The 12633-nt window shown below is 54.2% G+C and overlaps 1 protein-coding gene across 9 annotated transcripts in view; it reads left to right on the top strand.

Annotated features, from left to right (window-relative positions):
• The window catches only part of LOC120513241 (myosin phosphatase Rho interacting protein), a 73192-nt gene that overhangs the window by 28405 nt on the left and 32154 nt on the right, over positions 1–12633 (top strand). For 4 of the 9 annotated variants that reach the window (XM_039732442.1, XM_039732438.1, XM_039732440.1 and 1 more), the window contains exons 4-8: positions 2327–2478; positions 4389–4473; positions 7845–8055; positions 8441–8600; positions 8688–8957. In XM_039732442.1, the coding sequence (XP_039588376.1) occupies positions 2327–2478; positions 4389–4473; positions 7845–8055; positions 8441–8600; positions 8688–8957 (878 nt within the window). Of the gene's footprint in view, positions 1–2326; positions 2479–4388; positions 4474–7844; positions 8056–8440; positions 8958–12633 lie in introns of all 9 variants that reach the window. The other 5 variants (XM_039732443.1, XM_039732444.1, XM_039732445.1 and 2 more) reach the window with 3 other exon arrangements.

Here is a 12633-nt window from a genome sequence, read left to right as displayed (position 1 = left end):
CCTCCAGCCCAGAAGCAGGTGCTCAGAGGTGAGGAAGGGGTCCAAGGCATCCCCTTTTCCTTGGTTTGTGTGTGCGCACACGCGTTTCCACCAGGCACCATTTGCATTCTGCTTCACTTCAAAGTGCCTCTGCTGCCTCCAAGGAAGGAAACAAATGGTGTAAAGGAATTTACATCCCAAGTGAGTGAGGCTGCTGGTCTGTCAGGTTTCATCTGCTGCTGAGGGGTGTGGGATGCAGGAGAGCTGCAGTGGGATGGAGGGTTCATCCCTGGGGCCAGGTGGAAGTGGGTCATTCCCAGCTTTGTTCCCAACTCTTTCCTGGTGTCCTGGCTCGGAGGGGCAGTGCTGGATGGAGACTCATGTGTCAGGCTGTGCAGGATGCCAGCATTCACCTTTCACAAGGAGGGCTGAGTGGCAAAACCACTCTGCAGGGCCAGCCCCAAACCGGCTCCTCTGCCGGGTCAGGGCTGGGTGTGGGCAGCATCAGCAGCCACCCTGCACTGCCATGGCCTTGGAGGGTGCTGGTTCTTCCTCTCCTCCTGTGCCAGCTCCCTGCCAAATCCCTCTGGGGCCTTACAGGGCCTCAAGGGACTGAGTGGCCCAAGATTTCCCTGTGGGGCTCCCTCCCTCCTCCTCACCCCCCTGTCTTTGTTGAATTCCCTGGTGTAAAACTGCTCTGGGAGGGGAAGGAGGTTGGACCTGGACCTTACAGTCCTGGAGGCCTTGGCTGTGCCAGAGGCCAGCAAGACAAAAACTTTTCTAAGACTCCACTTGGAACAGGAGAAAGTTTTTCCGTTGGGTTTTTATAGCTCCCGGAAAGCAGGGTTTTATTTTTGTTGTCTAAGACAAAAAATCCTCTTAGGAGCTGACTGCCCGTGGCGGTGCAGGGTGGGAGGCTGGGCATGCGCCCTGCTGGGGGTCTGGGCTGGGCTTTGCTTTCTCCATCCTGGAGACCATCCTGGGGGGTCTCTGGATGCTGATTTCCACAAGGAGAAGAGGAGGATTTGGTGTCTGTGATGTGCAGCTGCTCCAGTTCATGTACCCAGTGCTGCAGCACCTGTGATGGCTCCTTGCCACCCCTGGGCTGTCAGAGGATGCTCCCACCCAGGGACACAGCTGCAGGGAAAAACCTTTTTCCTGGGGAAAGGGGCTATTTCCCACCACCCACAGATGGCTGAACTGGGAGCTCTGGGAGACTGATCTGAATTTTCTGGGTTTGTAGGCTGAGACCATTGAGCTCTCTCCTGTCACCCTTTCTTTGCATGGCACAGGCTGCTTTTGGAGGGGTTTTGCTGGCAGGGGAGCTGGTTTCCATGGTAAAAACCTTAACAGCATCTGCCAGAAATCTGTCTCCTTGTTGGCCTGGCCATCTGGAGGGCACAGGGAGGCTTTGGCAGGGTGAGGAGGTGTCCACAGACAGCTTTAGGTCCTCCTTTGGTGCTGTTGGCAGCTCGGAGGGATCTCTCCTTGAGCCATTTATGTCCCAGGTGCAGGTTTGCCCTGGGATGCTGGAAGGACCCCATTGTCACCGAGCCTGGTGGGGACAGGCAGGCTGGGGACATGGGAGCCATGGAATGGCTCAGGGGGGAGGGCTGCAGGCACTGGGGATGGGTGGATATGCTGTAATCGGATGAGCCAGCGCTGCTCCAGATGGACCTGTCAGCTCTTGTCAGTGCTGACACCCCTCTGGATGTCCCTCAGTGCCCCCTTGGGCCACAGGGGCCACCACCTGTCCCACTCCACCAGGTCTCCTTGGAGCTATGGGGCTGAGAGGTGACACTGTTCAGAAAAGCCACCAAGCAAGGTCCCTTCCATGCTGCAGTTCCTCCCTGGCAAACTCCATGTGGTTTTTTTTTAATTTTAATGGAAAAAACCTGGTGCTTGTGTCTGTTTGTCCCTGAGCCATCCTGTGCTGAGGACAAGTGGGACCTTGCTGCTTTGCCACCCCTGTCCCCAGGTGCCACCCCACCAAGCCCAGATGGCTTGCGGCTGCAGACCAAAGCTGCCACTTGGTGCCCTTCCTTGGTGTCCAGGTGCCACAACAGGGCAGCCATCCTTCCCTGGATGTTTGGCATAGGAGAAGCACCTCAGTGGCAGCAGTGGACCAGACTGGTGTGGCAGGAGTTGTGCTGGTTGGTCTGTGTCCCCAGATGTGTGGCACAGAGCTTTGCTGCGCGCTGGGCACGGCGCACAGATGGATCAGGCTACTTGTGGGCAAAGCATCTTGGTGTGTAGGACCCTGGTGTCCTCCAGGAGAGGATTTAGGGCTCAGCTCTGCACTCCTCTGCTCTCCTCTCCTTAAAGTTGCTCCTTTCTCTTTTTGCAGCCGACCACGCTCCCGCAGGGCACCATCAACATGAACCAGTGCACGGATGTGGTGGACGGGGAGGGCCGCACGGGGCAGAAGTTCTCCTTGTGCATCCTGACACCAGAGAAGGAGCATTTCATCCGGGCTGAGAACAAGGAGATCATCAGTGGGTGAGTGCAGAGCTGGGGCTCAGCCATTCCCCGGCTCTTCCATTAGCCAGGAGCAAGAGGAGCAAGAGGAGGGTGGGTAGGACCTTGACCAAGGCTGGCTGCTGGGGCTGTGCATACCCAGGCTGATCCTGGGTGCTGGGGTGGCCCCACAGTGATTTTAGGGATCCCATCCCATTTTAGACACCCAGCCCACTGGTGCAGGTCCCATAAGTCTGGGGCTGGCGTGTCATACACCCTCTGGTTCTCATCCATCCCTGGGCAGGTGTGGAATCCTGGGGTGGATGCTCCCCACCCCCTTGGTCCCAGGGGAGCATCTCACCTCCAAGGAGGGTTAAAATATCACAGGAATGCAGTGGCTCAGTGACACCGAAGATTAGACCACTAAAAAGAGCAAATCAGGGTGAATTTCCCAGCTTCAGGTGTTGGGTGGTGACCTAGAAACATCCTCTTCCATCACTCACATGCCAGCTGGGGCTGAAGCTGGTGCTGGTAAGGTGCAGAGCCCTGGAGAGCCGAGCTGCCAGCACACAGTGACAGAGTCTGGCTGTGCTGCTGCTCACCTGAGAGCCTTTCCCACATGGAGTGCCCAGAGCTCAGCCCCTCCCTCCCAGAATTTGACATTTGAAACTCCATCAGGAAGTTGAAGGGATGAACACTTGCTCTTTCCCACTGTTCCCAAGGCACAGCATCTCCTGCCTCCCCCAGCCCTGGCAGCAGCAGAGTCAGCACTTTCTGCTGAGATTTCTATTTCCAAGCCTTGTCTTCGGTTGAGACTCCCCTCGTTCTGTAAATACTTGTTGAAATAGACATTTTTCTACCAAGAATTTATGATTTTGACCAGATGAGTGTTTTCATGCACTGACATTTCCCTGCCCTACTGACACAAGCAAGCACAGGTGAACCTTGAATTGGCAAACCTGTCCCCCCAGCCCCATCCACAGCAGCATATTGCAGTGGCTGTGGAGCCAGGATGCAGAGCCATGAGGGAATCACAGCACAGGGCAGTGAGCTCCTCTCCTCTCTGGCAGGAGCAGTGACTGCCCCAAACCATGGCCAGCCCCCATGGCCTGCTCTCTCCACCCTCTCCCCACACTCTGGTTCCCAGCTCAGCCTTTGTTGCTGGTCCTGCCTGCCGTGGGAGGGAGAGGCATTGCGGAGTGAGGTGGGGCTGATTTATTGCTCATCAGCCCAGCGATGGGTTTTGAAGCAGAGCGTTTGCTCCTGACTGCAGGCATTAATCATCCCCGAGCAGTTCCCACTCTGGGGCTGAGCCAGGCTGGTTTTGTTTGCAGTTGCAGCACGACAGGAAGATTTCCCTGGCTGGGGGAGAATTCATTTTACGTTCATTCTGTGCTTCTGGCGTTCATTGCTTAACCAAACCCCACTTGATGTTGTCATCTCCGAACGCTTTACAGCAGCAGCGTGCAGAATGGGGGCAGAAGGAAAGGGGAGCAGGGACATTTGAAGTGGGAATGTTTCCCAGTGGTCCAGGGATCCCCGTGGAGTTCTCAGAGATGCGGGGGCAGGTTGTCAGGCCACGGTGGGAGGACACAGGACTTCTCAATGCCGAGTTCATGCTGCTCTTCCTTGGACAAAAGCGCTTTGTCTGCAGTGTGAGGGTGTTGGCATCGCTCAGGGGGACGGTCCTGCTGGAGGCTCTGTCCCTCTCCACTGTCTTTCAGGATCCTTGAATCCTTGCCTCATGTCAGCCTTGGCTGTGGCCTCACTTCTGCAGAGAGCAGGGTTTGAGCCAAAGCGCCCTGGGGTCATCCCTCTTCTCCTGGCTTATTTTCCCCCCAGGAGTTGGTTGGGATGGTTTCTGGGTATTGTTCAGCAAGCTGACCCTGACCAGGTCAGCATCACTCCTGTCCCTGTGGCACAGACCTCACCTTCTGCTTCTCTGCCTGCAGGTGGCTGGAGATGCTGATCGTCTATCCCAGGACAAACAAGCAGAATCAGAAGAAGAAGAGGAAGGTAGAGCCCCCAACTCCCCAGGTAACCCAGGGACACACACACACACTGTCACCCTGTCCCTTGCCTCCCTCTCAGGGCCATGGCCTTGCTCTGGTCCTGGGTAGATCCCCCCAGGCCATCAGGATCACCCACCCTCTGATGCTGCCTGTGTGGAGGGTGAGAGCTGGGGCAAACCAGGACAGCAGATCAGTGTGAGTTAATTCCTGGTCATCACTTCCAGGGTCACACACTCCTGCTTTCCTGGCTGCTTTGGGGCCACGTTCTGCCCCCTGTGTGCTGTTTTGTGGTGCCACCCCTGCACAATCCTGGGAGTGGCCACAAAGCCACACGGTCCCCATGGGGGACCAGGGAGAGGTGCTGTTCATGGGCCTTTTCCTTGGAAACAGGATGAAATTCCATCGGGCTCCAGTTACTCCCTTAGAGATGACCCCAGAGATAATGGGAATGAAAGGAAAATACTAAAGGCCAGGGCCAGGCTGGGAGCTCCGGGGGCCGGAGCTGGGCTCTCCAGGGACCCGCCAGTGCCTTCGTGCTCACTTTGACTATAAATGGTAAAAAGTGGGGCCAGCTCTGACTCACTCGTTCCTGCCTGGCTCCCACGTGCCTGGAATGGGGGACAGTCCCACAGATGGGGAACGTGACCCCAGGGCCACCCTCGTCCCTCGCCGAGGCTGAGAACAGCCGTGTCCCTGAGGCTGCCTGACCTCTGGCTGTGTGTCCCACCACCGCAGGGGACTGGCTGGGAGGGCTCTTCCAGCCTTGCTGGGGACCAAAACCAGCACCAGGGCTCCCCTGAGCCTTGGTTTTCAGATCCTCTTTGATGAAGTTCCAAGGATGGCCCTGGTGCAGAGTGGGCCACAGATGGGTTTTGTACAGTGCTTGTTTGAATAAGTTTTCATCACTCCACTGGATAAAGATATTCTGGGAAATGGGAGAAATGTTAGTGAGGGGATGGTCCTTTTTGCACACCAAGTGTAAGTCTGAGCCACCCTTTGTCAAGTCTGGGGTCCTCAAAGCCTGAACAACCCCTCAAGTGCTGCCTCTGGTGATGCTCCAGGGAAGATGACTCCTCCCTTCATGTTCTGAGTTGTCAATCCTCAATTCCCAAGAAGAGGACTGTTGCATTTGGGGCACCCCAGGGAGTGGATGCAGCAGGGCAGGGATGCTCACCCTGGCCAGGGTGCACCACTAAATCCAGGCTGGGTTCAGGAGGGGGACAGGGTGGAGACGACAAAAGGCACAGAGCCAGAAAAACATCATTCTGGGTTACATTTCATCACCATAGCAACTTCTTGGAAACCGTACAGGATCTGAGCTCCTGAGCACCAAATAAGGGAAGTGGCTGTGGGAAGGATGCTGGCTCCCCGTGGGCAGATGGGCTCCCCAGGTGCTTGGGGATGGGGACCAGGGACCCTTGTGGCACACTGCCCTCTTATCTTGGGACAGAGCACCCTGTCTTGCTTGCTACCCTCCTTGCACTCTCTCCATCCCATGGCTTCCATCCCCACGGTGCTGGAAAAAGGCTCAAATTCACTTTACAAAACCAACCTCCATGCGGGAACTGCTGTTGATGGATGCTGTGCTGTGTCAGGCACTTAGGAGCAGCCTGCAAAGGCAGAAGCAGCATCTTTCCTCTGTCTCCCAAATCTTGCTGATGCAGGTGGTTGGTCCAGGGAAGGAAGGAGGATGCTGAGGAGAAAATCAGCACCAAATTCTTCTCTGTGAAATGGCCTCTCCTGAAGTTGGCTGCTGTTCAGCTTGCTCTCCATGTGCTGGTGGAGAAAGCTTGCATTCTTCCTAAAGATGGCCACACACTAATCAGGCAGTTGATCATGTCTTAGAGCTGCTTAGGGAGAGGTGGGCACCTTTGTGATATAAAAAATTAATTTTATATTCTTGCCTTTTCTCACTCTCCATAGCTTTTGCTTGTCTGTGGTACAGCAGACCTTGGTTACAGCTGGATGATTTTGGAGCATCAAGGTCATTTTCAACTCCCCCCATCATTTTGCATCATCCCTCTGCAATACCACCAGGGTGGGAGCAATGCAGGGAATACCACTCCTGCTGCAGATTTTTCATCAGGGAGTGTTAGGTGTTTTCACTTTGCTTTGCAAGCAGGTTGCAGTTTCAGGGGGAAAAGGGAAGGTTTCTCTTGCAGCTTTTGCTGTGCTCCCATAGCAGGAGAAACTGGAATGCCTGTGCCTGCCTGCTGCCCATGGGAACTTGAGGCAGGGTTTGGGGCTGAAATGTGGGATTTGAGGCTCTGCCCTGGGTTTGCTCAGGGGTGTGGCAGGCTCAGGTAAGCAGAGCGTGCCCAGACACACCTCCTGCAACCAGAGGCTGGTTTTGCTGATTTTGGTGCATTCTGCCTCTTGGAGTTGTTCATACCCCTGAGCAGGAGAGAGTTAATGTCTCTGCTCCCTCACAGACTTCTTTTTGGCCCACATCTCTGCCTAATTAAATACATATCTACAAATAATTACATGGGGGTGTGTGTAAGAGATATATAAAGATGTATATCCTGAGCTGGTGATTAGCTTTGGGCTTGGATCAATGAAGGAGAGTATAAGGGACCTTGGAGATTGGCCTGATCCTCTGTTTGAGCAGGGTCCCCTTGAGCAGGATGCCCGTGAACTCTGGATCATTTACCTCCAACACTGCATTCCTTTAGTGTGAATTTTCCCAAGGGGATTTTTTTTTAAATTGAGGTCATTTGCTGCTTGTCATGGCTGTGTGTGGAGCCAGGATGCACTCCCTGGGAGATCCCTGGTGGCTCTGGCACAGCCCTGCAAATGCCAATGGAGGTGCAGGGCTAAAACCCACCTGATGTGGGAGGAGGGGATAGAGAAGATGCTCTTTGCAGCCCTTGTTCCCAGACTTCATTTGCCAGTCCATGCACTCCTATATTCCTCCCTGCTCCATGGAAAGGGAACAAGCAGCTGGAAGACTTCCCACAATCCAAAGGGGAGTTAATTGTCATTGATTTATGGGTGGCTTTAAGAAAAATAATCTGTGAATGCAGAAGTTTAATATGACAACAGCAAAACATCTGCTAATGAACAAAGCCAAGGAAGGAGTTGGGAAAGCTGCTGCCTCATCTGGGTCACATTCTGAACCTGGGCTGGCCAGGCTGTGGCCACCAAAGGTGCATCATCCATCATCTGATGGGCTCCAGAGCTTCTTGTTAGCAGAGAAGCACTGAAGATGATGGGGAATGTTTTAAAAGGGCATAAAGCACTGACACATGTCACTGTCCCATCCCTGTCCTGCTGTGACGTGTCATGGGCAGCACTTAAGCTATGTGGAGCTCACCCATTGGGGCCAAGCCCTTGGGGACCCTGAGTGTGGAGCTCTCAAACTCTCTAACTTCCTGTGTCAACTTTTTTTTTTAGGAGCCTGGTCCTGCTAAGATGGCTGTGACCAGCAGCAACATTCCCAGTGCTGAGAAGGTCCCTGCCACCAAGTCCACGCTCTGGCAGGAAGAAATGAGGGGCAAAGACCAAGCAGATGGGGGCAGTGGCATTGGCCCAGCCCAGAGCCCCATGCAGGGCCCAGCTGGGGCTGCCAGCTCCCTGAAGGACCCCGTGCTGGACAGCAAAGAAGGTGAGAGATGGGGATGGCTGAGGTGTCCATTGCCTTGCACCCGTGGAGCTGCGGTTGCTGCCAGGCTGGGAAGGACAGGGATGGAAATGGATGCAGAGCTGCCCATTTCATGGTTTGAAAATTCAGATCTTTCACCTCTACAAACCTAGCCCAAGGGTTGGATCAGCATTCCCAGTTCCCTGCAGACTATCCCACCATCTCCATGGGCATGAGGGCTGTTCAGGGTGGAAAAGCCAAGGGTGCAGGGTGTAGCACTGCTTGGGGCTGGTGCCCAGACCAGCTTTGCTCTCACACCTGCCCTTGTCCTGGGTGGAATCAGGGTGTTTCTTTCTTAAAAGCAGAACTTAGACTTGAAACCAAGCACGGTGACTTCTCTGTCCCTTAGAGGAGAGCTCCATGAACGGAGACCGGATAGACTGCGGGCGCAAGACGCGCGTCGAGAGCGGGTACTTCTCCTTGGAGAAGACCAAACAAGACTCGAAGCTGGAAGAGCAGCAACTGCCACCCCCACCAAGCCCGCCCAGCCCCAGCACCCCGAACAACAGGTACAGTTATCCCAAATCGCCCTCACAGGAGCATGCCCAGCCCTTTCCTTCCCCAGGTATCCGATCAGGCGACCGAATGATTCACAGCTTCTCTCTGAACTCCTTGGACTCGAAGAGCAGTTGCCCCATGCACAAGGACTCCAACAACAGAGATGTAGGAAGGGGAGCTGAGAAATCGGGGCGTCCCCTTTCTTTTAAAGCCAGCCGGCAGTACACCACCCTGGCCGACGTTCCCAAGGCCATTAGGATCAGTAATCGTGAGGCCTTCCAGGTGGAGAGGAAGCGGCTAGAGCGGAGAACCCGGGCTCGTAGCCCTGGGAGAGAAGAAGTGGCCCGGCTCTTTGGGAATGAGAGAAGGTAAGGGATGAGTGGCTCATCTCCTTGCATGCTTCCAGCAGCAGTGAGGTTGCGTTCCCAGCGCAGCCTGGATGGAGCAGGTGGAATTTGCTGGGTGGAGCTTCTTTGTTTTTCAGTTAAGGGTGCCCAGGTGGTGGGATGTCTTTAATAGTGGTAGTGGGCAGGCGTCACCCTGCCTGGCTGCTCTGGGGTTATAGAATGATTTGGGTTGGAAGGGACCTTAAAGTTCATCCAGTTCAATCCTCTGCCATAGGTAGGGACACCTTCCACTATCCCAGGTTGCTCCAAGCCCCATCCAACCTGTCCTTGGGCACTGCCAGGGATGGGGCAGCCACAGCTTCTCTGGGCAACCTGTGCCAGTGCTTCACCACCATCACAGGGAAGAATTTACTCCTGGTATTTCATCTAAACCTGCCCTGGTGTTGGGGGCTGTTGGATGCCCACCCTGCCAGCCCCTCCCGGCACGGCACATGCTGGCAGCCAGCACCATTAATTAGGTTAGCTCTCCTAGTGGCATTAGTGCCAGGTGCCTTACGCAACTGCCTAATGAGCTGAGAGAGGTTTCAAAATGTCACAGCATTAATCTGGGAGAGGAGGGAGAGGCGGGTGCAGTGCCAAGGCAGGGCTCAGCAGGCTGCAGAACAGCTTAGTGTGGAGGAGGATGGGGAGGGCATCCACAGCGCACGCCGGGTGCCCTCTGGGCGAGGCCAAGGATGGGCTCCACTCGCCCTGGGAGAGACACATTTGTGCAGTGAGGGCAGTGGAGCAAACTGGGAGACAGGCCCTGGGCGAGAGGGCTGCCTGCCAGTCTGATTTTCCTGCCCTGGTTCTCCTCCGGGCATGTTCTCTCTCGCACAGTTTCAGTAGGAGCTTCTCCTCTGCTCCTTCCCAGCCCCTAAAGGACTGTTTTCCAGACTTGCTTCCGAGGGCTGGGAGCAGGGCTGGGGTGTGCAGCACAGCCTTGTGCTGGTGCCATCAGTCAGCAGGAGGATCCCAAACCTGGCTCAGAGTGTGTGCAGGGAGTGCTGGACTGGGAATAAATGAGGAAAGCTTGGGTTTGGCTTTGTCTGCCTTGGGAATTGGCTTTTCCCCAGGATGGAGGAGGAGGATACCACCTTGGCCATCCTTCCTGGGGACAGGGCTGAGAAAAGGCTGATGGCTCTGGCTTTCAGGCTGAGCTGGTGCTGCCTGTGGGTGACATTGTGTCCCTGCTGCGTTTGCTTGCACAGGATGCCCTGGCCAGTGTCTGTCCCCAGCATGACAGAGCAGTGCATTCCTCCAACAGTCCCTTGCCCTGGGCTGTCCTGCAGCACTGGGATCATCCTGCACAGAACTGGGGAGCAGAATTATAACAGATAACAGGGCCTGGGAGAGGACACTGCTGCCAGAGTCTGTCCTTTTATAATGTCAGCTCCACTCATTGCCTGCTGGTGGGTGCCTTTTCCCAGGGAAAGTCTGTTTTTCCCAGCCTGGCTCGGGCTGTTAACAGTATTTTTGCTTTATCAGTATTGGCAGCAATTCCCCTGAGTCAGCCCAGGGCTTTTATCAGGGTGCAGGGAGAGGAGCAGGAGCTGCACCAGGCACTGGGGTCTTGCTGCCCACGGGGCTGAACCTGGTCCAGCTTTTGGGAAGGGGGTGATGGCAGAGAGAAGGAGGAGGGGTCCCCACCTGCCAGAGGGTTTGGCCGTGGATCGCAGCCCATGGTGCTGGAGGAATTTGCCATGAGCAGGGATGGCTCAGTGGGTGTTCAGGGATGGGCATGTTTGTTTTCTCCTCTGGTAACCTGGGAATTGGCCATGCAGGTGGTGTGGGTGGAGGACAGCCATGTTGGGGCTCAGTGGGCTCAACAGGGCACAGAGACACTGTCCAGTGTTGCACCAGAGAATTAACATTCCCCAGCACCCTGCTCAGCTTGGCTTGGCTGCTTTTTAACTTGAGTTTACTTAGTCCCCATGTCCCTCTCATTTTTCTCCTCCGAGCTCAGACTGTGCTGTTTGAGGTTGGGCAGATACAATAACTCATTTCCACGCTGTGGGGTTGGCTTTTCCCCCTGGTTTAACACCATTTGTAATAATCTTTCTCAGTAACCCACTAACATGTCTGGGAACACTTGTCCCATGCCAACCCCACGGGCATCAGCCAGGCATCGTGCAGATCTGCCCTTCAGTGCAGCCAAATGAACTCACTCAGATCCTGTTGGTATTTTCAGCTCTTCCTCCCATTTTTTTGTGTGTAAATCAGTGCAAGTGTCAGAGCTGTGGATGAAAAGGAATTATTTCAGGTACCCAGTATTGCATCCTGAGTGCCACACCTGCAGGCTTTGCTCCAGATAAAGCCATTTGTCAAGGCTTCTCATCCTGTTTCCTTATCACAAGAAATATTACATGATTTAAGTCCAGGAATTTTCTGTGCTGACCATTTATACCTGACTCTGCCTCCATGCAGATGTCTGAGCTTGCAGCCACTCAGAATCAGGAAACAGGAGATAATCTCCACGATTTTGGCAGAGCAGCAGAGTGCGAGTTCCCTCTGCTGGCACGTGGCAGGACAGGGCTGCAGCACCCACCAGGATGTCACACTGGGCTGGGGGACAGGGATTGAGGCCAGAGAGGTGGAGCCATCTCCAGTCTCTCCTCTCAGACCCATCCCTGGGGCAGAAGGGCAGGGCAGCACTTTGGAAACCCAATGGATGAATCTGGAGGTGTTGCACACAAATATCACAGCTGAAAAGAGCTGCAGGAATGTCCTTAGACAGCAATCCCCCTATCCCAGAGGGACTCTGCAGCTGCAGGGATAAATCCCTGCACATCTCAGGATTTCTGTTTGACAAACTTGGTATTTGTGCACAATTCCAGGGTGCAGCCTGTAAAACCACAGCTTTCCCAGCTGACCTGATGTTCTTCTCACACTGGCAAGAGTTCACTGTGGTGTCAGCCACATCTGCTGTAGGATTGTGGTCAGGGGCTGAGGTGTATTTCTAGCATCAATTAATAGCAGAATTGCCTGAAATTGCTTAAAAGACTTTTCTCGCTCAAATTCCTTCTCTGGAGTTTCTTGAGGTGTAAAGCTCTGCTCTGAATTCTGCTTCTCCCCATACAGAGGAGCTCCTGCTTTCCCAAATACAGTCTGGTTTTTTTCTCATAAAACTATCCTCATCATTCTAGTGGACCTCTTGGAAAATGCCTCTTCCTTTTCCTCACACTCACTATCTTTCTTGATGCTAAATAAGAATGAATCCAATAAAAATAAAAGACCTTTCTTCCAATCAAAGAAAATCAGTTTAATAACAACTCATCCTGGTCTTTTGAGCTTTCCTTCCCACTGCACACCCCCTCCACTAACAGCTGAGATCTGCAGCCTGGGTTTAGTGGCCTGGAAAAGATTAACAGCCTGCATGGCCAAGGAATTCCTTGGGATGAGCTTTTGTAGCTGAAAAGCACTAAATGCACCGCAGCTTTTAAAAAGCTTCTTCCTACCTGTCCCAGCCTTGTTTTGTCCACCCAGAGCTGTGCAGAGGGAGCAGCTCTATCCACACGTGGGGAGGGGAGGAGAGCCCTTCCTTCCCCGGCCCTCCAGGATCTCTGGCAGTAACCTCTCTGAAATGTTGATCTAATGGGAAAAAAAAAGATTCTTTCCTGTAATCTGGATGATATTAACCCTTGGGGCTGTGATTTGG

The sequence above is a fragment of the Passer montanus genome, unplaced genomic scaffold, assembly GCF_014805655.1.
Source record: "Passer montanus isolate IOZ18808 unplaced genomic scaffold, ASM1480565v1 scaffold8, whole genome shotgun sequence".
In the NCBI taxonomy this organism is placed as follows: Eukaryota; Metazoa; Chordata; class Aves; order Passeriformes; family Passeridae; genus Passer; species Passer montanus.
Note: the sequence above shows the minus strand (reverse complement) of the source record. Positions and strands in the feature narration are given on the sequence as shown.